Source organism: Myxine glutinosa, chromosome 8 (genome assembly GCF_964187855.1).
Source record: "Myxine glutinosa chromosome 8, kmMyxGlut1.1, whole genome shotgun sequence".
Classification (NCBI taxonomy): Eukaryota; Metazoa; Chordata; class Myxini; order Myxiniformes; family Myxinidae; genus Myxine; species Myxine glutinosa.
Genome location: NC_136268.1, coordinates 29,423,957 through 29,449,108, shown reverse-complemented (window position 1 = coordinate 29,449,108; position 25,152 = coordinate 29,423,957). Strand labels below are relative to the sequence as shown.

Genomic DNA, 25,152 nt, shown 5'->3' with positions numbered 1-25,152 from the left:
CAATTTATTTTTTTAACCTCTGGTAGTGGTACCCCACGGAACAGGACACCATGCTAAGCTATTATACATGTTAATACAGCACTTGTTCCTTGGGGAGGGGGGGGGGGGGAAATTAAGTCGCCCCAGCCTCCATCATGGGATCTTTCGTCCTCTTGGCAAGTTTGGTTGAATTTGGATAAGTAACGACCGAATGTATCAGTCAAAAAAGAGCCAGACAAACTAAATTGCATATTTCAGGACAGCATGATGAGGTGCAAGAGTTGCTGCAATGCTTTTTAATGTTTTCCAGAACCATCAAGCAATGCCTGCAGGATGAGAAAGATACCTTTGAGATCTTCGACACGGTAAATATTGATGTAGGTCGTTCTCTCCTCATTGATGAATTATTCAGACCAAATGTATTTTGATTACTGCTACTGGATGGAGTATGGTTCATTTGAACAATTATAACAGACATTGCTGTGTGCCTTTTCTGGGGTTTGTTATACTCATGAAGTGAGCACTGATCACATATGCTGGGAAAGATTTAGGTTTGATTCTAAAATCGTGTTTGTATGTATATATATATTGTTACGGACATGCGGATTAAGATGTTATGATGGGCCGAGCGGAATGGCCGCCGTGTTCGCACAGTTTACCCGATTCCACCCGACGTTGACCAAATCGCGCTATGCTAAATCAATGAAGGAAAGGACACAACGGCTGGGATAAATGAAACGACACAAGGGGTACAGTTCTCAAGACCTCCGGAGGAGGATATAATTGGTGGTGCAGAAAAGGGGTAGATTACAAGGTAAGAGGTAAAGCACAGAAGAGATAGGCACTTAGACACAATCTTATCTATCCCAGACAGACCACAGACAAACGGAACAAGACTGACTTACACAGGGATTGATGGCAGGGAAGGACAGGCAGTCGATAGCACAAGGTGCACCTTGGCTCAGGGGCAGAATCAAGCACGGTCCAGTCCAGAGATGCGGGGAGGTATTGCAGCGCTCGGAGGTGGCGTCTCTCTTCCTTCAAGTCCAGCGCGCATCTGACGTCACCTCCCTCTTCCTGCGCATGCTCAGCGGGGAGTGACACGCCCTCGGCTCGTTAGCTCCGCCCCAGATGGGATCGGTCCGCCGCTTCTATTGGGTGCGGGGGGTTACCGGGCTCCGCCCTTGACGAGGAGCTGACAGCGAGCCCCTACGTGGTAACGCCGTCGAGCACATGCTCGATGGCGGCTCGTTGGAAAGGCTTGGTGCCCTTTCAACACCCCCTACCAACCAAGCCGGAGTGAGGACGCACACTCCCCGCGCCGCCGCCGCTGTTGTTGTTGTTGTTGTTGTACCATGAGGAAGAGCTGCGGGGAGGTATTGGGAGGTCCTAAACTTCCTAACGGTGCCATACAATCACATTCTGGTGCAACGAAGAGTCAGAATTAATGGAAACGAGTCCTTAACTGACATAGACTAAGAATAACTAGCAAGATGTCCTATAGTTGTCTACGTGAGATGCGGTGGACCTGGATGCGACATTTAATGGGGGAAATAGGGGGAGGTCGGGTCTACAGAGTGTTGTTTACAGAAAATGGGACTAGGGAATGGGGGATTGGGGATAGTTGGGAAGGATGGAGGAAATAGGGGAATATTTACAAGCGGATATGGATGGATGCCAATCTCATATCCGCAACATTGCACCCTTCTCTACCTCGGGGCGTCCCGACCCGATAAATTTTTACCTACGTTAGTGTGGCACTCAGATGTAGTTCCCTCTACTATTAACTCAACCCTGAGTGCGACAGTTTTACAGATGTTCACAAATGAGTGAATATGTCCCCCTGCGACGTTGCACCCTTCTCCTCACAGAAACACACCCACAGGATAACCGAATCGCGGAAAGCATCCTCAAACTAAACATACAGCCGGTAGGGAGCATCATTTATACAAGACTACACTGATATTTACACTACGATCCAGGACCTGTTCTTTGAGGAACACATGCAGATGTTATGCATAGAGAGAGAGCACGCATGCCAGCATCGATACACCAACCCACGAGTGCCCTTTGGCCCTACGGCCTTTAATAATGTGCAGAGCACCCCGTCCAAGCACCAAAAGCACCACCCCATACACACAGTCAGCACCATCCGGTGCACCAATAAAGTGTTCATAGTCACCGGTGGTGTCGCAGCCGGCCGATGTTCTGCCGCTGGTCTTGCCTTCTTGAAGTGCACTTGGCCTTCTGGCTTCTTTAAAAATAAAGAAAGGCGCCAACCGCGTCCATTTCTAAATTGTGGCCGTCAGGGGGGCCAACTATAAGTGGTTCACCTGTATGGCATAGGTGCCACGTTGACCCAGAGGTCCATCAACGGGTGGTGCTTGCCCGCAAAAGAACTGCGGTCCATTGTGGGCGGCCACAAAAACTTGCGGTCCATATGGTGTATCGATCCAGGCAGCAAGCAGCGAAAGTACAGGCCCACAACTGCAGAGCCAGCACCTCTCTCTGCCCCAAAGCCAGATCCTCGGAGGTGGGAGACAAAAGAAGACAAGTGAGCAAGGTGGTAAGGGCGCAAAAGTGCACGCAATTCAAGGTAATGCACACTGGGGGCACATGGGAACCAGGTGAGACAGGTACGTTCCTACCGTACGCCCCCCCCCCCCACCAGGTAACCTACATTGCCCCTCCCTTACCCCTTACTGTATCCACAAAACACAACACTACCCATAAACATCTACTTTACACATCAACAAACGTCCCTACTGTCTTCCCCGTTCCTCCCATAAACCAAATTCGTCTTCTCTCCCTCCTAACCAATCAAATTTGCCATTTCCAATTCTCATCAAAATTTGCCATCTCCAACTCAACATCAAAATTTGCCATCACCAATTCATCATCAGTCCCTCCTAAGGAGGGAGAGATGGAATCACCCCAATGTCTCATCCACGTCGTGATGCGTCTCACAAATCCACACAGCAATTCTCCCTTCCTGCAACACAGAACAAAGAAAACACAGGTGTGGAGTCATCATCACCACAGGTAAGTGGCTGCGTATGGTGCGACAGGTTCATCAATCCTAACTATTTCCTAAATGACTTTAACAACTTTACATTACCCGGGGTCTTTCCCTGCCAATCCATTGGCCAACTTACACTATGGGTTCTAAAAACCAATTCCCATTGACCAAACTGTGGTGCTTCTCAATTTGGGGTCTCACTCCCCCGATTCAACACTCGGTGCCCTCGCACAATTTCTGGGCTGTGACGTGTAGCTCTCCCAGCAGGTCTACCCACCTGCACACCTCCACCACTGTAGTTGCCACCCGAGCTTACCTGCTCCTCACCCTAACCTAACTAACTGGGGAAGGCCCTCTCCTGGCTCTGTCACCCCTTGGTGCCCTCTGGCACTGGGCTACCCGGGTCCGTCCTCCGGATCCTCGGGCCCCATCCACAACTACCGGCTCCCGGAGCCCACCTGCGGCCTCACCTGGCCGACATCCTCACAGTGGTGGAGTGCCCAACCAACTACACACACTAACAGGCTACACGCCCAGCCATTTCCACAACACTAATGCACCCATCCAAAGACCATTCTTTCACCCGCACCACAGATGCCAATATCCAACCACAATTTACCTATACCCTCTACCTAACACTTACACTACCCGCCCCGGGTACTCGTGAAAGGGGTCCACTCTTCCCCCATCCACACCTTCGCACCATGCACACCACTCCGTACCACTTACTCCATGTATTCCACACACCTGTACTTGCACACCTGTGCTCTCATACTTGGTGCCGCCTGCACCCTTCTCTCCCCCAAGCGCATTCGCGCTGATCCACAACACTCACTACTCATCCACTGCTCCACACACCTGTCCAGTTCTCACACAGCATCATCTCATCTAACTACTCCCCTCTGAAACTTGCGCTTCCCAGTCGTCCCTTTAAACTATTGCGCTCCCTCGTCATTATCATCCACTCTCATCTACCTGCGTCCCCACTACAGGTATCAGTCACTAACTAAACCTTAACGTTACCTAATGTCATCTTCGCTAGATCCCTACACCCAATATAACCTAACCCACCCGGGCTAGTTTTCACTGCCATACACCCCATAAGCTAGTGCTCCTTTGCCCCCACTCATGGGAAGGGTGGCAGGGATGCCACCCTTACCCACCGTCATACGGCGCGAGTGGGACCTTGTGGGACCACCTCGTATGCGAGTCGTTGCCCGCCTGCCGGACCCCGTGCGTCGCCCCTTGCGGGGTCAGCGCGGGGCCGAACCGGCCGGGCCCCCACAGTACATTACCCCCAAGGGGCTCCCGTGCCTCCCCTGTCCCTCTAAAAACTACCCCTGTTGGTGTCGATGCATGGGTCACACTTCCGCAACCCGCTACCCATTCCATACCACCACAACCTTGCTCACTCACACCTCGCACCTCTCCCATCACCGGACCCTCTCGCTCGCACCCTCGTTCCATACCCTCCGGACCAGCCATACACCTCACTCTCGGCCTCTCACGAACATCCGGGTCTATCTCGACCCCCAAGCTTATTAAATCACCTGGCGCATCATACGCACGACCATATTGGTCACCACTTACACCGGGTCCTCTTTCTCTTCGCTTCTCCTCCATCACCTGCGAATCCCTCATCCGGTTAATGAGCACATCATCACGATCCGAACACAGACTTTGGACCAATTCTTTTACTTCCTCCTTTATCTCTTTCTTATCCTCTCTCCGTCGCTTCTTAATTTCGCTCACCCCTTCTTCCACTTCTTCTAATTTCTGCTTCACCTCCTTCATCTCCTCGTGCGCCCCCTTAAGTTCTTCCTCTAACTCCACCTTATTTCTTTCTATGTGCTCCCGCACCTCCCGCTCTTTAACCTCCATCACCTCTACCACCTTGTTCATTTTCCTCGTCAGGTCCTCATGTACCGTCTGACACTCTTTTTTAATTACCCCTACGTCCTTTTTCATCTCCTTCTGTGTCGATTTTAAACCCTCTATTACCGCTGTGTTCTTCTTTACCTGGTCCCCCAACTCCTTTTGTCCCACTGTCAGTTGTTCTACTCCCAGCGTCAACTCCTCTATACCCCCTTGCAATTTTACAGTCCCCTTTCTCACCTCCTTCTCCATGCGCTCCTTACAGTGCCTCACCTCCTCGCGCACTCCTCCGACCTCCTCACTCACACCTCTTCTGATCTCCTCTCCCATCACTTGCATCTCCTGCCCAGATGCCACCCTCATCTGCTCCATTTCCTCCCTGTGAGCATCCAATTTAGTTTCTACCCCCATTCTGACCCCCTCTATCTGCTGCCCCATTTTTTAAACTTCCCTTTCCGCTTGGTCCCTCATGTCCCTCAATTTGCCTTCCATACTGTTTTCTAACCCCTCTAACCCCTTTTGCATCCCTTCCATTTGATTCTCTTGAGCGGCCATTCTGTTTTCTACCCCCATTAACCCCTCCTGTATTTCCCCTAATCTATTGTCTAATCCCTCTATTCTACTCCCTAACCCTCCGATCTGGGCCCCCATCCTTTGTTCTAACCCCTCACCGGTACCCCTCGCTTCGTCCCTCATTATCCCCATTTGGCCCTCCAATCGCTCACCCAATCGCTCACTATCAGCCCTCATTTGCTCACTATTAGCCCTCATATCGTCCTTCTGCAGGTTGAGGGACGCCTGCATTTGCGCCATAAATTGCTCCATGAGGGCCTGCATTTGGGCCATCCCTCCCACTTGTGCAGCGGGCGCGGCCGCCGTAGCAATGTGCGAGGCGCCATTTTGCGCGCCCGCAACCTCGTGCGCGAGGACGCCATTTTGCGAACCTGCCGCCCTCACTGCTTCGCTCTCCTCATGTCCCTCAATTTGGTCCTGGATCGACCCTGCCTCACTCTCCTCTACCGGAACCCAGCCGTCTTGATCTGCCATAGCGCGACTTTCAAAATTCGGGTTTTTATTTTTGTAAAACAAAATCAAATTTCGCCGTTAATAATTTCGAGCGCGTGAAGCGCGCTTCGGGTCCAATCCCACTTCCCGACACCAATTGTTACGGATCGCGGTTTAAGATGTTATGATGGGCCGAGCGGAATGGCCACCGTGTTCGCACAGTTTACCCGATTCCACCCGACGTTGACCAAATCGCGCTATGCTAAATCAATGAAGGAAAGGACACAACGGCTGGGATAAATGAAACGACACAAGGGGTACAGTTCTCAAGACCTCCGGAGGAGGATATAATTGGTGGTGCAGAAAAGGGGTAGATTACAAGGTAAGAGGTAAAGCACAGAAGAGATAGGCACTTAGACACAATCTTATCTATCCCAGACAGACCACAGACAAACGGAACAAGACTGACTTACACAGGGATTGATGGCAGGGAAGGACAGGCAGTCGATAGCACAAGGTGCACCTTGGCTCAGGGGCAGAATCAAGCACGGTCCAGTCCAGAGATGCGGGGAGGTATTGCAGCGCTCGGAGGTGGCGTCTCTCTTCCTTCAAGTCCAGCGCGCATCTGACGTCACCTCCCTCTTCCTGCGCATGCTCAGCGGGGAGTGACACGCCCTCGGCTCGTTAGCTCCGCCCCAGATGGGATCGGTCCGCCGCTTCTATTGGGTGCGGGGGGTTACCGGGCTCCGCCCTTGACGAGGAGCTGACAGCGAGCCCCTACGTGGTAACCCCGTCGAGCACATGCTCGATGGCGGCTCGTTGGAAAGGCTTGGTGCCCTTTCAACACCCCCTACCAACCAAGCCGGAGTGAGGACGCACACTCCCCGTGCCGCCGCCGCTGTTGTTGTTGTTGTACCATGAGGAAGAGCTGCGGGGAGGTATTGGGAGGTCCTAAACTTCCTAACGGTGCCATACAATCACATTCTGGTGCAACGAAGAGTCAGAATTAATGGAAACGAGTCCTTAACTGACATAGACTAAGAATAACTAGCAAGCTGTCCTATAGTTGTCTACGTGAGATGCGGTGGACCTGGATGCGACATTTAATGGGGGAAATAGGGGGAGGTCGGGTCTACAGAGTGTTGTTTACAGAAAATGGGACTAGGGAATGGGGGATTGGGGATAGTTGGGAAGGATGGAGGAAATAGGGGAATATTTACAAGCGGATATGGATGGATGCCAATCTCATATCCGCAACAATATATATATATATATATATATATATATATGTTTTTTCGACATTCTTCATGTGATGTTTGTCAGAGTGAGTGTTAATTATTGTTTTGTAAAACTTACAACAGTGACTAATTATAGATATTAATTGTATTTTTCTGATTTATTTTAGAAAAACCATAACCCAGGAGGAAGACGAAGAGCCAAGGGTCGGCCCTTGTGAAGAACTGCCAGTGATTGATCAAGGCATTCACTCACCCTTTCCTTTTATTGTCTTTGTCTGACATGGGTGGGAGGGGGAGGGACCCTGATGAGCTTTGTTTTATAGATTTATTTGCATATTTGGGGACATGTACAAGGAAGAGTTAATGGTATTGGCATTAAAGGCATAATGGTTGAATGTTATTTAGGGAGTGCACTGGCCTCGCAGGATAGTCTAGACTTGGTTTGTACACTCATATTTGAGCTGTCGAGCCCGAGTTCAAATCGTGATCCAGCTCCATTATAAACTCTCATCCAGGTGTCACAAAAGACACCATGGGATCTTTAGCATCCGCCAACAAATGCACACTGATGCCTGCGCAAGACCTGGATACCACCATCCAGGTGTTGCGCAGGCATCAGTGTGCATTTGTTGGCGGATGCTAAAGATCCCATGGTGTCTTTTGTGAAGAGTAGGTAAGCCATCTCCGGCACCCCAACCAAATTCCTGTTCAAACCTACAGTGGGCGCTGCACAGTAGCACCACCAGAAATGATCCACTCTCACCAATGTGCCTGATACTCAAGTAGTTCATTCAACCATGGTCACCCTGCAGGGGTGGTGCTTCATGGCCACTGGATCATTTTGAACACCGTTCACCATGTTCTTGGCAAGGGATCTCTAAAAGGAATCGACGGCCAAGAAAGGGAAGTGTGCAAGCTGCTAGCATTTAAAGCTCGTCACAATACTGAAAATCAACAAGAGGCAAGAATTTGACCACATGATTCAAGTATATAATGACCTCTTTACGACACAATCTGTTACTAGCCACGATTAATTGCAAGTGGACAAAGGATACAATTTCAACCAAAAGGAGGGTTGTTTTCCTGGCTTCAGAATCAAAAACACTTCTGTCCCAATGGTATCAGGTAACTAATTCACTGCCGAGAAGAATGTGACAGGCTGGAAGCTCAAAGGATGAATCTCGACGCTCCGGATGATTGATATCCGCATGGTTGAGGCCATAAGTTTTGTAGGCACATTCCACATGGTTGAGGAAAATCTTTTTGATTCCCCTTTCACCCATACGTCCAACATACGAGTTAAAGGCGTGAAGTACATGGTCATTCTTCATTTTTCCTTTGACAGACATGTACATGATGGTTTATTAATATGGTGTGGTTGCGTATTCTAATAGTGGGATTGGAGGCATACATGTAACTGGGCATTAAAATCAAAAAATATAAAGCAAGAGTGAGAATTGCTTTGTAATTCATGTTTTTGAAGTTCAAAAAGGGCATAACTGTGGAAAAATTGACGAAACGCCCTGAAACTCAAACTGGTTCTGCAACTTGTCATAATGAAGCCATGCACGAAGTTTCGGTTGAATATGTCAAAGGGTAAGAGTGGAAAGTCTGCAAAACCACAGGTGGGATGGAGGAAGAGCAAACCATCTGGGCTGGGTATGTTTCTAGGTATATCACAGTGAGGCCTTTGGAGGAAAGCTTTGATACACTGGCAGTCCAGCATCCCATTGTGCTTACCAAGACCACCATCGTCCCTCGCTCTACTTCCTCCACACGTGCAATCACTGAACAAGATCCCTTTTTATATACAATGCCAAGGCTCATGGAGGAACGAGAAATAGGATCGACTAGGATGGAGCAAAATGAAGATAACAGTAGCAAGGAATGGGATGGGGGAGACAAACAGCAAGGTCAAGGGACAAAAATATAGGGAGACTTAGGACATGGGGAAGAATGAGAAAAATGGGGTGAACAAGATGGATACAGCTACAAAACTCAAGGTCCACCAAAGTGGCAGTGCCAAGAGAGAGAGAGAGAGAGAGAGGTAGGTAGAGAGAGAGAGAGAGAGGTAGGTAGAGATTGAGAGAGAGAGAGAGGTAGGTAGAGATAGAGAGAGAGAGAAGTAGGTAGAGAGAGAGAGAGAGAGGTAGAGAGAGAGGTAGAGAGAGAGAGAGAGGTAGGTAGAGATAGAGAGAGAGAGAGAGGTAGGTAGAGATAGAGAGAGAGAGAGAGAGAGAGAGAGAGAGAGAGAGAGAGAGAGAGAGGTAGGTAGAGATTGAGAGAGAGGTAGGTAGGTAGAGATTGAGAGAGAGAGAGAGGTAGGTAGAGATAGAGAGAGAGAGAGAGAGAGGTAGGTAGAGATAGAGAGAGAGAGAGAGAGAGAGGTAGGTAGAGATTGAGAGAGAGAGAGGTAGGTAGGTAGAGATTGAGAGAGAGAGAGGTAGGTAGGTAGAGATTGAGAGAGAGAGAGGTAGGCTACCCAGAGTCGAGTGACCAGGTCTGAATCCGAACAGAGTTTGACATGAAGCTGATGGAGAAAATGAAGGATTTCATATCAACTGCAATGATGGATTCCATGACCTTGTGGAGGAAGTAAGCTGATAGGTCTGTGGGAAAGCTGTCAAGGGATTGGATTTTGCACCTTGTTTATGCAATGTCGTGATGTTGGTGGACTTCCAAGCAGAAGGAAAACGACCAAGGGCAGATGACAGGGCTAATACAGCAGAGAGCGGACGTGCAAGAGCAGCAGAGCAAGTTTTTGGACACATGAGCCAACGCCGTCCAGTTTCAGAAATCAGTCGAGTGTTACCAGAAACCTCTCCCCACCTTCATAGTTGCAAAAGGCACGAGGCCAGGAGGTGCGACTGGGTAGGGTGGGTACAGAGAGTGAGGGTGTCGGGACAAGATTTGGAAGCAAAGACAGAATTTGAGGCATTCGGCCTTCTCATCAGCAGAGCCAGCTGGGTGCCATTTGGAGTGAGGAAGGGATTGAAGGGGAGCATACACCAGACAGACTGAACAAGGAGCCACCTGGCTTTAGAAGAGGGAGACGTGTTTGAAAGTACAGTGAAGGTTGACCAGATGATGTTTTGTGGCTCACTTGAGAGTGGACACACACTTTTTGCTGTCTTTGTGGAATTATCTGAAGTTGCCTTCAGTTCGATTTGCCTTCGAGGAAGAGAAGGTAAGTTGGGGTTGAGTCTTCACAAAGAAAGGTTGGGGTTGAGTTTCATACCGTTAATGGACACAAAGGGGAGTTGGTCATGTGCAGGGAACCATTGCGGACCGGACTTCTCATCATCCGTAATTCAGACATGCAAAGAGAGATATATCACGATGGTGTATTGAAGGCACGGAGGAAAGTCGTCCTGTAGGTACGTCGGGATGGTCAATGGACCGAGCATTTGAAGGTTCAACAGGTTTGGGGAAAAATTAAGTGGAGGAGGAGGAGGAGAAGGAATATATCGAGCTGAAGAAGAACACTTGGGGTGTTTCTGAGGGAGAGATAGGGCAAATGAAACATTTAAACGAGAACAATGCGACTGTGTCGCCAATATGTCTCCGCATAGTCCCACAACGGGTAGATGCCATCACTCTGCATTTGTATGGGCAGTGAATCACGTTTGTGGTTTCGTGTTGATCAGATAAGGTTTGTTTTTCTATCCAAGATGGCTGCCAAACCATGTGACCGATGACAGCATCATTTTCAAACTATATGCAACAGTGCTGTTAGATGATATTTGTAAAATTTCACATCGAGAGGGTGAGTGGTTTCAGAGATATTATTATTTAATATTTTCCTTCAATCCAAAATGGCTGCCAAACCATGTGACCTATGTCATAAATTTAATATTTCAATACAAATGGGTCATAGATCATGTGCATGCAATTTCAGATTTTTAGCATAAGGAATTCGATTAAAACATTTTTGGCTGGTATACCACTTCACCTGTGATGTCATCAATATCATGCTTTTGTTCCCCATTGGGAGTACTTGTCAATGTGCTAAGTTTAAAATTTTTCCATTCAGCGGTTTCCGAGAAATAATAATTATTTGCTTTTAATCCAAGATGGCTGTCATAACACGTGACATGACGTCACAATTATCATAAAAACATTCGGCATGGGTGTCACTCCTACCCTGAAAGTTTCGTCTCAATCGGACATGTGGTTGCTGAGAAAAACGAGGTTTAGCCCGTACGGACGGACAACCCCAAAACATAATGCCTCCGGTGACTTTGTTGGCGGAGGCATAAAAATGTTGTTTTTGAAGGAGACATTTGGTTCAACTTGTAGGAATGTTAGTTCAATTGGGAGGTAGGGATATAGAATGAACGAAGGAAGAAAGTGACAGGCAGAATGAGTTCATGATTATTTTTTTTCGAGTTAGATGGGAATTTTTTTGAAGTGAAGAGGGGAAAAGAAAATAAAGTTGAGGAGCGTGAAGGGAGAACATTTCGTACAAGTAAAATCCGAATGAGGCACGTGTCAGATTAGAGACAGAATGTGCATGCTCACGAGCTGCAGCCTTGGGAGGTAGGCCAGACATCCACAAGGACGCAAATTCGATAATACACCCCAACAATGTACGCTTAACTCAGAAATTGTATGAAAACATGATGAACGACAACAGAAAGACACGATGGATCTGATCTGGAAAACCCAGCTATGAGACTGCAAGGAGGCACAATGAACCAACATCCAACACACTCAGATCCGAACCTGGCACCCCTCAGCTTCAAACTGCCCATTTCACACTCGTCAGGAACCTTGGTATTTCATTTGACCTCGAGATGCCGAAATGTAATCAGTTCAGGTTTGCATCAGGATATACACTTGTACCAAGTTTGGTGAAAATCCCACCAGTGGTTCACAATCGAGCGCGTTAACAGAATTTTTACCGAACAGGATCTGACTTTTTGACCCTGTAATCTAATCAGCTCATCTTTACCTGAAGATAGGGCCTACATATTTGTATCAAGCTCAACTTGGACCCCTTCAGCCGTTCTTAAGTTATCACGGCAATGAAAACCTATCACTGGAAGGAGGACCCAAAAACATAATGCCTCTGGCATAAAAAGCAATTTTTTACAGGCTCGATCAACCTGTACGAGTATCACATGGAGGACAAGTGAAGGCCATGAGGAGACTATGGGCAATTGATGGGAGGGAGGATTTAAACTTGTGATCCCACCATTGATAAGTCCACCATTCGTATATTTATTGCCAGTTAAGAAAATAGCCCAAGTTAACCAATCCTGAACACGACATGCATAGAAACTTTTCTTCATTTTCTGTAGACCTGGATAAAATCACAAACTGGTCAAACAAGTGGAACATGTCTTTCAATCCTGACAAATCTCACTCTTACTATGTCTCTCTGAAAAGACCATCTGGACAACCCTCCCATCCACTTTCTGAACAATCCTCTTGAAGTTCTGTCACTCAAACTTTTGGGTCTCACTATCTGCCATGATCTTTCCTGGGAAAACCACATTTCCAGGCTGGCCTCCAAAGCCAGTCGCCGACTGGGCATCCTCCGTCATGCGAAGTCCTTTCTGGGCACCTCTGAGCTCCTCACCACATACAAGGCTTTCATCCGCAGCTCAATGGAATACTGCTCCCCCCTCCGGGCCGGTGCTCCTGCCTCACACCTAGCTCGGCTTCACGCTGTTGAAACCAAAGCTTTCAGAATCATTGGAATCTCCCACGATGAAGCTAACTCCGAGGGCCTTTCACTCACTCACCGCAGGCAGGTTGGTGGTCTTTCTTCTTCCGACTCCTCTCTGGCCTTGCTCCCGCAGCTTTTTCGCCCAAATATTCCTGCAGGACACACAAGATCTGCCAGCAACCCTCTTCTGGTTAAACTGCCAAAATCAAGACTCTCTGCTCACTTTCACTCTTTTATTCCTCTTCTCTCCCGCCTCTGGAACAAACTCCCTCACTCTCTGCAATCGCACTCCTCCCTCCAGGTCTTCAAGGCAGCTGTTCACCACCATTTCTTATCCAAAACCCACATCCAAAACGTTGATCTTTTCTACCCTCGTTAAAACACCCGAAATCCACCTCTTTCAATCTCCGCGACTTCTTTTCTGAAATTCCGAGCAGTGCTCATTTGTTTTATACCGTATATATATATATATATATAAACCAAAAACAAAAATGAGAGAGATTAAAATTTATTAATATCATGACAAAAACCAAACCGTGTTCATCACTGTGCAGAGACGCAAGCAGAACGAGGAACAGTTATTAAGCTTCATGCAACCATTGCAGACGCCGTAGAGGATTCACTAGTGGTGGTTTGAGGGAGGAGGATGGTGGAAGAACAAAATTACAAAATGCTTTCAAAAAACAAATTGATACAAAAAAAAGCAAACTCATTCATCCACCAATTCAAACCGGTCTCTCCCAAAGATCAAACCTCCGACTCCACAGAACTCACTATTTCCAGTTTGGTGGCAGGACCTGCGTGGTCTTGTAGTAGCGAGCAAGGCGGTGGATACGAGACTCGATGAGAATCAGACGAAACTTTCCATCCTTGTCCTGGGTGAGAGATCAAAATCAAAACGAGCAAGGTCCACCGAATTTTAGAAAACGTTCCTACCGAGCTGTGCGGTTTCTGCTGGCCTACCTTGCGGTTCCTCTCCAGGTGTTTACGCACTGCGACAGCCTTCTTGATGAGGTGGTACAGATCCTCTGGCAGGTCTGGTGAAAGGCCCTTTGCCTTCAGGATACGTAGGATCTTATTTCCACTCACAAAGCGCACTTGGGCAACGCCGTGAGAGTCACGAAGAATCACACCTGACACGTGTGATAACACAAACAATGTAATTATGTATAGTTGCATCTGGAGCATCAAAATACCCATTTTACCAACTACAGCACAATTTAGTGGTTAAACAAAATCATCCGGAGCAATATAAAAGGTGAGTGGGTAAATGTTGAAGTTTGTTTAAACGTTTGTTTAAACTCTTCAAAACAGTTTAGCTGCTCCAAGATTCCCACAAATCACATTTGCACCACTAACTCACCAATTTGTGATGGGGTCAGCCCTTTCTTGGCCAACTTGTAAATCTGCTCCTTGACGTCATCTGCTGATAGTTTCAGCCACTGCATCACATGACACATTCAATCAAGGGGAGGGTGGGGCAGGTGCAGGTGAAACAGACTTGAACACAGGTTCAGGATGGTGCAGCCAACCCCTCCGACAAATGTGGAGGGAGACAACTTCCTCAGGCGAGATGAAAAGGGGTTACCACCGTCTCGGCCAATAAAGCCGGGGACCAGGCACAAAATGGCATCAGATCCCAAAGAAGCAAAGCAACATTGATATTTCAATATCAGCCTGAGGTTTGGCATCACCAAGCCAAATAAAGTAAGTAGAGGGAAGATATATCTGAACATAACTAGGTTTGGTGGGTAGATATGCAACTGGTAGGATAAACATTTTCACTGCATAACAGGGGATCTTGTTAGTTTTGCCCAAGACAAACGATATACGTAGTGTGTTCAAAAAGTATCCGACCTTTATTTTTCGTGCGTAAAAAAGAAGAAGCTAGGGAGGCGTTGATTGGTGCACGTATGTAGGCGATCCTAATGCACACGCATGAATTTTTTCACACCTGCAGAAGCTGTCATTCGACGGCAGACCGCCGATGAGTGAGGAAATGTAAGTGAGCGCCGTCGGATTTTCGTTTTTGACAAAATGACGGAAAAACTTGAACAACGCTACTGCATCAAATTTTGTGTTTCATCAAACTTGCATCAAAACTGCAACTTGGTTTCTGGGTCGTACCCATAAACCCAGGACTCATCGCCAGTGATCACTGTGTTGAGGAAGCTGGGATCGCTGTTCACAGTCTCCAGCATGTCCTGTGCGATCTCCAAACGGAGTTGCTTCAGCTCAATCGTTAGCAGCTTTGGTACGAACTTCGCTGAGATTCTCCTGAAGCCCAAATCCTCCTTCATAATGGAATGAACAGTGTTGAATCTTGCGGATCGTTTCCACTTGGGAATCGCCAAGGTTTACACAAAATTTGATGCAGTAGCGTTGTTCAAGTTTTCCCGTCATTTTGTCAAAAACGAAAATCCGACGGCGCTCACTTACATTTCCTCACTCATCGGCGGTCTGCCGTCGAATGACAGCTTCTGCAGGTGTGAAAAAATTCACGCGTGTGCATTAGGATCGCCTACATACGTGCACCAATCAACGCCTCCCTAGCTTCTTTTTTTTTACGCACGAAAAATAAAGGTCGGATACTTTTTTAACACAGTAGTAGTGATCAAATGGGAGTGAGAGAATGCTGGCTCACCGTCGGGACACTGCGGCGGTACGGAAGGGCTGACTGGGACAGACCCTTTCTGTAAAGACAAACGATGCATGAGAGACAAAGGCACAAATTAAAACCCATCACAAACATGGGAAAGATCAACAATATACAAGTTACAAACAGTTACGCAATGGCCCTCCATTAACCTTTCATTGATACAAGGAAATTAAGATACCAAACCAGTAAAATTACATGCACTATTTAATTTATATCAAAATTAATACAGTTTGAGCAAACTACATAAACTCTCTGTCTGTCTCTCGCCTCCACCTCCACCTACCTCTCCCTCTCCCCCCCCCCCCCCCCACACTATATCTACCTCTATCTGCCCCCCCTCTCTTTCCATCTCTACCTACCTCTCTCTCTCTCAATCTCTACCTACCTCTCTCTCTCTCTCTCAATCTCTACCTACCTCTCTCTCTCAATCTCTACCTACCTCTCTCTCTCAATCTCTACCTACCTCTCTCTCTCTCTCAATCTCTACCTACCTCTCTCTCTCTCTCAATCTCTACCTACCTCTCTCTCTCTCAATCTCTACCTACCTCTCTCTCTCTCTCAATCTCTACCTACCTCTCTCTCTCTCTCAATCTCTACCTACCTCTCTCTCTCTCTCAATCTCTACCTACCTCTCTCTCTCTCTACCTACCTCTCTCTCTCTCTCAATCTCTACCTACCTCTCTCTCTCTCTCAATCTCTACCTACCTCTCTCTCTCTCTACCTACCTCTCTCTCTCTCAATCTCTACCTACCTCTCTCTCTCAACCTACCTCTCTACCTACCCCTCTCTCTCTCTCTCAATCTCTACCTACCCCTCTCTCAATCTCTACCTACCTCTCTCTCTCTCTCTCAATCTCTACCTACCTCTCTCTCAATCTCTACCTACCTCTCTCTCTCTCAACCTACCTCTCTCTCAACCTACCTCTCTACCTACCCATCTCTCTCTCTCAATCTCTACCTACCTCTCTCTCTCATTCTCTACATCTCTACCTACCTACATATCTCTCTCTCTCTCGATAACCCCCTCTCTCTACCTGTACCTCTACCTACCCCTCTCCCTCTACCTAAACGACCTACCTACCAGGCACATAGGACATCGACCGTGATAAAGCTCACAGTGTTAGTGTGAGAAACTCCTGATGTTAGGTTATCCCGAAGACCCAATAGCTCAGAGGGCTATCACCACATTAGTGACGAGGTCCTGGTCCTTGGGTTCACGTCCCGGGTGGAGTCAGCACTTTTTCACACCAGCCCCACACACAAATTTATTCATTTACTAAATTATAAGTAATATATACATATTACACCAAGATAATTAAACACTCTTCCCACAACCACCATAAATAAACCCATTGTGACTATGACTGACTTATCTACTGCAGTCCTCAACACAAGTAGTCGATTAGCATCTGGGTAATGTATAAATAAATTCACTTGGTTTTAAATTGCAATACAAACTCTATGCACATCCCCACAGAGGAAGCTGTTAGGCCGCATTATATTTGATCCCTTATACAAAACCAAAACAAGAAAGAGCAATCAGAGATTGCAAACCCTTGCCAGGATGTATTTTCAGTGGTTTTTAAGGCTTTTGTGTTAAAACAAATATGGCGGCCGAACCACGTGACCATGACGTCATTATTTTTGCTCAAAACTAATTTATTCCAAGATTATGCTCCGATCCCTCGATCGGAGTCACAATGGATCCAAGACTTCCGGTCCCTCGAGCGACGGGGCTTGCTTCGATCTCTCCACGGCATCAAAGTTTGAGTGTTTTCCCGTTCGTTTCTTTGTCAAATTTCCGCTGCGTATTTTGTTGTGTATGTGTTATTGTGTGTTTCTATTTGGTTTTGGTTTTGTAGTTTTGCAAATTTGTGTGTAATTAGTCATTTCATTGTTCGCGCCTCGTGTGGCCTGGTGTCTCGTGCAGCCTCCTCGTCTCGACTTGTGCCCCGCCCCCTATATCTCGTTTTTCTTTCACCTCTGCTCCTGCTTTCTCAAATCCACGTTCTCACTAAGAGACTTTTCCCAGATTGTTTTTCATGGTTTTGTTTAAATATTTATTTGAATATGTTTAAACCGCAGCCGTGATGCTGACGCCCCCCCCCCCCCCCCACCCCCCAGAATTTCCATGTTTTAAACGTTTCCCAGTGTGTACCCTGGATAAGAATAGGTACGCCGTATCCCTGCGTGTCGTAAGAGGCGACAGAGGGTTGGCGTCAGGAAGGGCATCCGGCCATAAAAACATTGCCTCAAAAAGAGAACCATGATAATTACAACTACATGTGGGCAGGGTACAGCCCGAAGTGGAGATCGGTTTCTGTGGTTTGGGACAGGGAATGTAGGGACAATGACAGGGAGATCAGGAGAAGTGGTGGAAGTATTGGTCAGAAGAAGAGTGGACAAATGTTGTGTGCAAGAGGCGAGATGGAAGGGAAGGGGTGTGAGAATGGTGAAGGGTAGGCAGGGACAGAAATACAAGTTTGTGTGGCAAGGGTGCCCGGAGGGCGGGAATGGTGTTGGTGTCCTGTTTTCTGAGGAGTTTGTAGACAGTGTGGTGAGTGTGACTAGAGTGAGTGATAGGTTGATGATGGTGAAAATGATGATTGGAAAGCTCTTGGTGAACGTCATCTCGGGATATGCTCCGCAGGTTGGTCGAAGCGATGAAGAGAAGGACAAGTTCTGGTGTGCGATAGAGAAGCTGATGGAAAACGTGAAAGATGAGGAAGTTGTTGTGGTAGGAGGAGACCTAAATGGACATGTGGGAAGGAGTATGGATGGTTTTGACGGAGTTCATGGGGGTTACGGATATGGTGTGAGAAATGGAGAAGGTGAAAGGATTTTAGAGTTTGCTGATGGAGCTGATTTGTTGATTTGTAATACTCAGTTCCAGAAAGAGGATAATAAGCTTGTTACATACACGTCAGGTGGGTCGACGACAACCGTTGACTACCTGATGGTGCGTAGGCGAGATAGGGGGCACCTCCGGGACACAAAGGTGATCCCGGGGGAGGAGGCTGTTTCACAGCACCACTTGGTTGTCTGCGACAAGGGTGAAAGGTGCGAGGAGAGCTCGGCGGGTGAAGTACCAACCGAGAATGAAGGTGTGGAGGTTGAAAGAGGTGACAGTAAGGGAGGCATTAAAAGAGAGGCTGAGTAGGGTCGAGGATGATGTGGTTGAGCTTGAAAGTGGTTGGATGTCAATGAAAGCTAGTCTGTTGGGAGCCGTTGGTGAGGTATGTGGCTGGACAAAAGGACCACCGAGGCACTCGGAAACATGGTGGTGGGATGATGAAGTTGGAAAGAGGATTGACGAGAAGAGGAAGAAGTTCAAGGAGTGGCAGAAGACGAAGGGTACGGGAGCAGAAACAGCAGAGCATGAAAGTTATAAGGCAGCCAGGAAGGCTGCAAAGAAAGAGGTAGCAAAGGCGCAGGAGGCATGTAGGAAAATGTTCGGAGAACGCTTGGATTCGGAAGAGGGTCAGAAAGCAGTATTCAGGATTGCAAAGCAGATAGCGAAAGAGAGGTGTGATGTGATGGAGGTGAGTTGCTTGAAGGATGAAGTGGGACAAATTGTTGTCGACCCAGATGGAATTAAAGGAAGATGGAAAAGATATATGGAAATGCTGTTGAATACAGAGAATGAATGGGATGGCAACATAGAGAGTAACCCAGTTTTAGGACCGGCAGAGAAGATAACTGAGAAGGAAGTTGAGGAAGCGATAAAAGCAATGAAGGGTAGAAAAGCGGGAGGGCCGACGGGAGTTGTGGGAGATATGTTGAAGGCAGCAGGAAGTTGGGGTGTGAAGAGAATGACAGAGATCTGTAATCTGGTGGTGAAAGAAGGCCGCATTCCAGTGGTTTGGGAACTGAGTTCCCTCGTCCCTCTATACAAGGGGAAAGGTGACCCTCTGGAGTGTGGCTCGTACCGAGCGATAAAGTTATTGGAGCATGGAATGAAGGTATTGGAAAGGGTGTTGGAGAGGAGGATAAGGAAGAAAGTGAAGATCGATGAAAGGCAGTTTGGATTCATGCCAGGAAGAGGAACGACAGACGCGCTTTTCATTGTGAGGCAGTTGCAGGAGAAGTACATGGAGAAGAGGAAGAAGTTGTTTCTTGGGTTTGTTGATCTGGAGAAAGCATTCGATCGGGTTCCACGCAAAGTATTGACATGGGCATTGAGGAAGTTAGGAGTGGAGGAATGGTTGATCAGAGTAGTGATGGCAATGTACAAAAGAGCGCGCACAGCTGTAAGGACGAAGGACGGGAACAGTGGTGAGTTTGAGGTGAAGGTGGGAGTGCATCAGGGGTCGGTACTAAGTCCACTACAATTTGTAGCTGTGATGGAGGTGCTGGCTCAGAACGTAAAGGAGGGTTTACCGTGGGAGTTGTTGTATGCAGATGATCTGGTGTTGATTGCGGAAAGTATGGATGGACTGAAGGAAAAGATGAACACGTGGAAGGAATGTATGGAGACAAAAGGTCTGAAGGTGAATATCGGAAAGACGAAGGTGATGGCAAGTGGTAAAGCATGTGGTGAGGTGGAAAGAACTGGAAAGTGGCCCTGTGCTGTGTGTAGGAAGGGTGTCGGAGTGAACTCCATTCAGTGTACAATGTGCGCTGAGTGGGTTCATCAAAAATGTAGTGGTCTGAGAGGGTCATTAACCAGCGTGGCAGCTACATTCAAGTGTAAGGTGTGCACAGAGGGAGCTGCAGATGGAGGAAATGTTGAGTTGGATCTTGGAGACGGTGTGAAGCTGGAAGGTGTGAAAACATTTTGCTACTGAGGAGACATGCTGAATGGAGAAGGTGGATCAGACTCGGCAACGGTTGCTAGAGTGAGATGTGCATGGAAGAAGTTTCGGGAACTGAGTGGCGTGCTGATGATGAGGGGAGTGTCGTTGAAGCTGAAGGGAAAGGTGTGTGCTGCATGTGTGAGAAGTGTTATGATTTATGGGAGCGAGACATGGGTGATGAACGTAGAGCAGCAACGAAGGTTGGAAAGGGTGGAAATGCGAATGGTTCGACGGATGTGCGGAGTATCGTTGAGAGAGAGGAAGACAAATGATGAATTGCGAAAGATGATGGGAATAGAGCCTGTGATTGATGCTGTGAAGAGGAACAGGTTGAGATGGTTTGGTCATGTGTTGAGGAAGGATGAAAGTGACTGGTTGAGAAGAGTGATGGAAATGAATGTAGAAAGAAGTATAAGATGGGGAAGACCGAGAAAGACTTGGCTAAAGATGGTGGAAGAAGAAATGCGGGCAAGGGGGTTAACAAGGAGAGATGCAGAAAATAGGGCAAAATGGAGAAGATTGTCATGGGGACCGCAAGGCTAACCCCCGCTCTTGCAGGGAAAATGGCCTTTTAAAATGCATGTTGTTGTTGTTTGTATTATGCTCAAGAAATTTCATCTTGATCGGATGAAGTTTTGTACTTGTCGAATTATGATGTCATAATGGAGGCACCTATGACATCATCATTAACATCTTTTATTCCCCATGGAGAGTTCTTTACAATGAGCCATTTCTCAATTTTTTCTATTCACCACTTTTGGAGATATAGAGGTGCAAATTCTTTCGGTTTTTCCAAGATGGCGGCCGAACCACGTGACCTATGACATCATAATTATCATAAAAACATTCTGCAGGTGGGGTTGCACCTATGGTGAAAATTTCCTGCCGATCAACGATTGCAGAGAAAATCATATTTATTCTGTGCGGACAGACAAACAAACAAACGGACTCAAATGCAATACGCTCTCCTCTGGCTGGGGAGGGTAAAAAAACAAACACTTCCTGGATTTATTCATACTTTGTAGAAGGGACCCCAAATAACTTCGGGACTGCCCTTCAAATAAAATAAGCAAGTCACAGGTAACTGTGTGGAGGAATGGAACAGGATGGCCGACACTGAACTCCCGTTTAGGTCAATGTGGACACAACATGTGCCACGGTTTGATTGAACGCAGTGGCAGTGTCTTGGTTATGACACAAACAGCGCTACGACAGCTTGAGCAACTCCACAGGAAGATGCGCCAATAACTAGTTGGTGTTTCACAACAAAATGGCAGGTGTGTACCCATGCACCAATCTTCGAGGTTTCTCAAACGCCAGTCAGTGCGTGTAATGGATGTGCTTGCTTGCAGCTTGGTGCAGGGAAGTTTTCTCATATCAAGATGGAACACCTGTCGGACGACATTGCACTACCAGGAGATGAAATGACCACCAAGATTAGAGCGAATCCGTTCACAACTTTTTGACATATCCTTTTCTCGGTCCACCACCGATGGTGGTGAAGGTATTTATACCAGATTTTTGCATCCATTAGTAAAGAGTGTGGGTACGTGTGTCATTGATTGCCATCTCCATATGTCGGTTTCAGAAGGGGGAATGGAGCCCTCCCAGGTCTCAAAGTATCCATCTCCATGCTCCCTGCGTTAGCACATATATTATATATATATATATATATATACTGAAAATCACAAGAAACTTATCACAGCACCGTGTCCCTCGGATGAACGTTAGACTGCGTCGTGTCCCTCGGATGAACGTTACACAGCGCCGTGTCCCTCGGATGAACGTTAGACTGCGTCGTGTCCCTCGGATGAACGTTACACAGCGCCGTGTCCCTCGGATGAACGTTAGACAGCGCCGTGTCCCTCGGGTGAACGTTAAACTGCGTCGCGTCCCTCGGATGAACGTTAGTCAGCGCCGTGTCCCTCGGATGAACGTTAGACAGCGCCGTGTCCCTCGGATGAACGTTAGACAGCGCCGGGTGCCTCGAATGAACGTTAGACAGCGCCGGGTGCCTCGAATGAACGTTAGACAGCGCCGGGTGCCTCGAATGAACGTTAGACAGCGCTGTGTCCCTCGGATGAACGTTAGACAGCGCCGTGTCCCTCGGATGAACGTTAGACAGCGCCGTGTCCCTCGGATGAACGTTAGACAGCGCCGTGTCCCTCGGGTGAACGTTAAACTGCGTCGTGTCCCTCGGGTGAACGTTAAACTGCGTCGTGTCCCACGAATGAACGTTAGACAGCGCAGTGTCCCTCGGATGAACGTTAAACTACGTCGTGTCCCTCGGATGAATGTTAGACAGCGCCGTGTCCCTCGGGTGAACGTTAAACTGCGTCGTGTCCCACGAATGAACGTTAGACAGCGCCGGATGCCTCGAATGAACGTTAGATAGCGCCGTGTCCCTCGGGTGAACGTTAAACTGCGTCGTGTCCCACGAATGAACGTTAGACAGCGCAGTGTCCCTCGGGTGAACGTTAAACTGCGCCGTGTCCCTCGGATGAATGTTAGACAGCACCGGGTGCCTCGGATGAACGTTAGACAGCGCTGTGTCCCTCGGATGAACGTTAGACAGCGCCGGGTGCCTCGAATGAACGTTAGACAGCGCCGGGTGCCACGAATGAACGTTAGATAGCGCCGTGTCCCTCGGGTGAACGTTAGACAGCGCTGTGTCCCTCGGATGAACGTTAGACAGCGCCGTGTCCCTCGGATGAACGTTAGACAGCGCCGTGTCCCTCGGGTGAACGTTAAACTGCGTCGTGTCCCTCGAATGAACGTTAGACAGCGCAGTGTCCCTCGGATGAACGTTAAACTACGTCGTGTCCCTCGGATGAATGTTAGACAGCGTCGTGTCCCTCGGATGAATGTTAGACAGCGTCGTGTCCCTCGGATGAACGTTAAACTGCGCCGCGTCCCTCGGGTGAACGTTAAACTGCGTCGTGTCCCTCGGATGAACGTTAGACAGCGCAGTGTCCCTCGGATGAACGTTAAACTACGTCGTGTTCCTCGGATGAATGTTAAACTGCGCCGCGTCCCTCGGGTGAATGTTAAACTGCGCCGCGTCCCTCGGGTGAATGTTAAACTGCGCCGCGTCCCTCGGATGAACGTTAAACTGCGCCGTGTCCCTCGGATGAACGTTAGACAGCGCAGTGTCCCTCGGATGAACGTTAAACTGCGCCGTGTCCCTCGGATGAATGTTAAACTGCGCCGCGTCCCTCGGGTGAATGTTAAACTGCGTCGTGTCCCTCGGATGAACGTTAAACTGCGCCGTGTCCCTCGGATGAACGTTAGACAGCGCCGTGTCCCTCGGATGAACGTTAGACAGCGCCGTGTCCCTCGGATGAACATTAGACAGTGCCGTGTCCCTCGGATGAACGTTAGACCGCGTCGTCCCATCCGCACGCATTTATTGCTTGACATTAAAGACCACACATTGCCATTGGCTCTGTGCGACATTAGATTAATTATCCACGGCACCCTGGATACATCATTGGCCTAAACTGTGGGTATTAATTGGTTTCGGTTTCTCCGAAAAATGTATTAAAATAAATAAACATCTGGAATTTAATGGAGGAACGATTACAAAACTTTCGTGGATTCGGCCACGTACAAGGTAACTGGAGGTGAAGGGGCATCAACATCACTTGGATGAGAAGAAAAGAAAGGTAAACGGGAGCAAGAGGGACCGAGTGGAGACCTTGTGGATGCCAGTCCTGGAGAAGAACACAAATCTCGTTTGATTGTACATCAAGCACTCTCAACCCATCCTGTCCCATTAGAATTAGACACAGCGCCTGCACAAGGTTGGAAGAGCAACTACCCCACCCATGTCTCTCGCTTTCATCTACCAGCACCCAATCCCCTCTGAAACCAAGAAGGCCTCAGGCCCGGCGGATAGTCTCATGTCTATCTCCAAGGAGTTGAAAGTAGTCGTTTTTCTTCCGACACAAACACGAAACAACATATAATTATAACCCTCATCACGAGTAGTTTTCTATTGTGCAATGCTGTTTGTAGCTGGACATGCCCCTCCCCAGGATTTAGAGAACAATCAGCTTTTTGGACAGAAGTCAGAAGCTGACTCTCCCGACTCCCCACGAGTGCAGTGGTACACGTGAGTGAGTTCGACATAGCAAGGTGGGACCGTGAATCCTTTACCGGACACAACACCGGCCGACTTCCCATAAAGCGTACATCGGACAAACCAGCACACGAGAGCCCTTAATTGGACAAAAAACACCGGAGTCACGTACCCCGGAGCATGCATGCGACCCATGATGGCGGCAGAGAGGAGTAAAAAGGACCGGAAAGTGGAAACGGAAATGGAAACGGAAATTAGAAACTTCCTCATCAAACTCAATTATTTTGAAAACTTTACCTCGGTATCATAGATATGATTATAAAGATGATTATGGTTATCAACACTTCAATAATTTGCAGAAGAAAATAACTGTTGAAACAAGAAATAAGCGAATGAGCTGCACGCATGGCAAGCTTATACACCGCCTTGTTAATTGTTCGCCTTTTAAACGTGGACCATACAACATTAAAGGAGAGAAGTTTAATAATTTTAACAATCCTGATGCGAAGAACGCCCTCATACTGTAGGTAAAGGTATTTGTACAGGTATCCAAGGTGGAAATTTAGTTCAAATTATAATATATAGATCGGTGGATGAAAAGCTGCAAACCAGCTAAAAAGTGCAAACTACCAGTACCATCTTGATGTTTCCAGGCAGGGCGAGACGCGAAGCGTCAGTTTGTATGTGTGTGCGCCGTCCTTCGGATATCGACGTTAAACGATGTCCATATGCGAGGGAAATCATGTGTACAATTTCTACACTTCTGAGGTAAATGTGTACAACATCTCCACTTCTGAGGTAAATGTGTATAATGTGGCGGACACAAA

The 25,152-nt window shown here is 47.7% G+C and overlaps 2 protein-coding genes across 13 annotated transcripts in view; one reads left to right on the top strand and one right to left on the bottom strand.

Moving 5' to 3' along the window:
• LOC137432342 (EF-hand calcium-binding domain-containing protein 4A) overlaps nt 1-11,062 on the top strand; it is a 37,625-nt gene extending 26,563 nt beyond the window's left edge. For 4 of the 12 annotated variants that reach the window (XM_078783062.1, XM_078783056.1, XM_078783063.1 and 1 more), the window contains exons 9-11: nt 290-356; nt 7,284-9,163; nt 9,492-11,062. In XM_078783062.1, coding sequence (XP_078639188.1) covers nt 290-356; nt 7,284-7,334 — 118 coding nt within the window. In that variant the 3' untranslated portion in view covers nt 7,335-9,163; nt 9,492-11,062. The other 8 variants (XM_078783066.1, XM_078783065.1, XM_078783067.1 and 5 more) reach the window with 6 other exon arrangements.
• A 2,220-nt stretch (nt 11,063-13,282) lies between these two features.
• Nucleotides 13,283-24,550, bottom strand: RPS13 (ribosomal protein S13). The gene is made up of 6 exons (XM_068124183.2): nt 24,498-24,550; nt 15,435-15,483; nt 14,154-14,232; nt 13,754-13,923; nt 13,565-13,665; nt 13,283-13,412 (listed from the first exon to the last, which is right to left on the bottom strand). Exons 1-6 carry the CDS (start codon nt 24,518-24,520, stop codon nt 13,379-13,381), a joined length of 456 nt encoding a protein of 151 aa, XP_067980284.1. The 5' UTR covers nt 24,521-24,550; the 3' UTR covers nt 13,283-13,378.
• Between the last annotated feature and the right edge of the window lie 602 nt (nt 24,551-25,152).

Bases quoted from the DNA above. Each gene is read 5' to 3' on its own strand.
- RPS13 (XM_068124183.2), bottom strand. From the start codon at position 24,520: ATGGGTCGCATGCATGCTCCGGG. The intron at 14,233-15,434 runs GTGAGCCAGCAT...CATGTGATGCAG, and splicing joins ACCGCCGCAGTGTCCCGACG to TGGCTGAAACTATCAGCAGA. The intron at 13,666-13,753 runs GTAGGCCAGCAG...TCTCTCACCCAG, and splicing joins ACCTGGAGAGGAACCGCAAG to GACAAGGATGGAAAGTTTCG.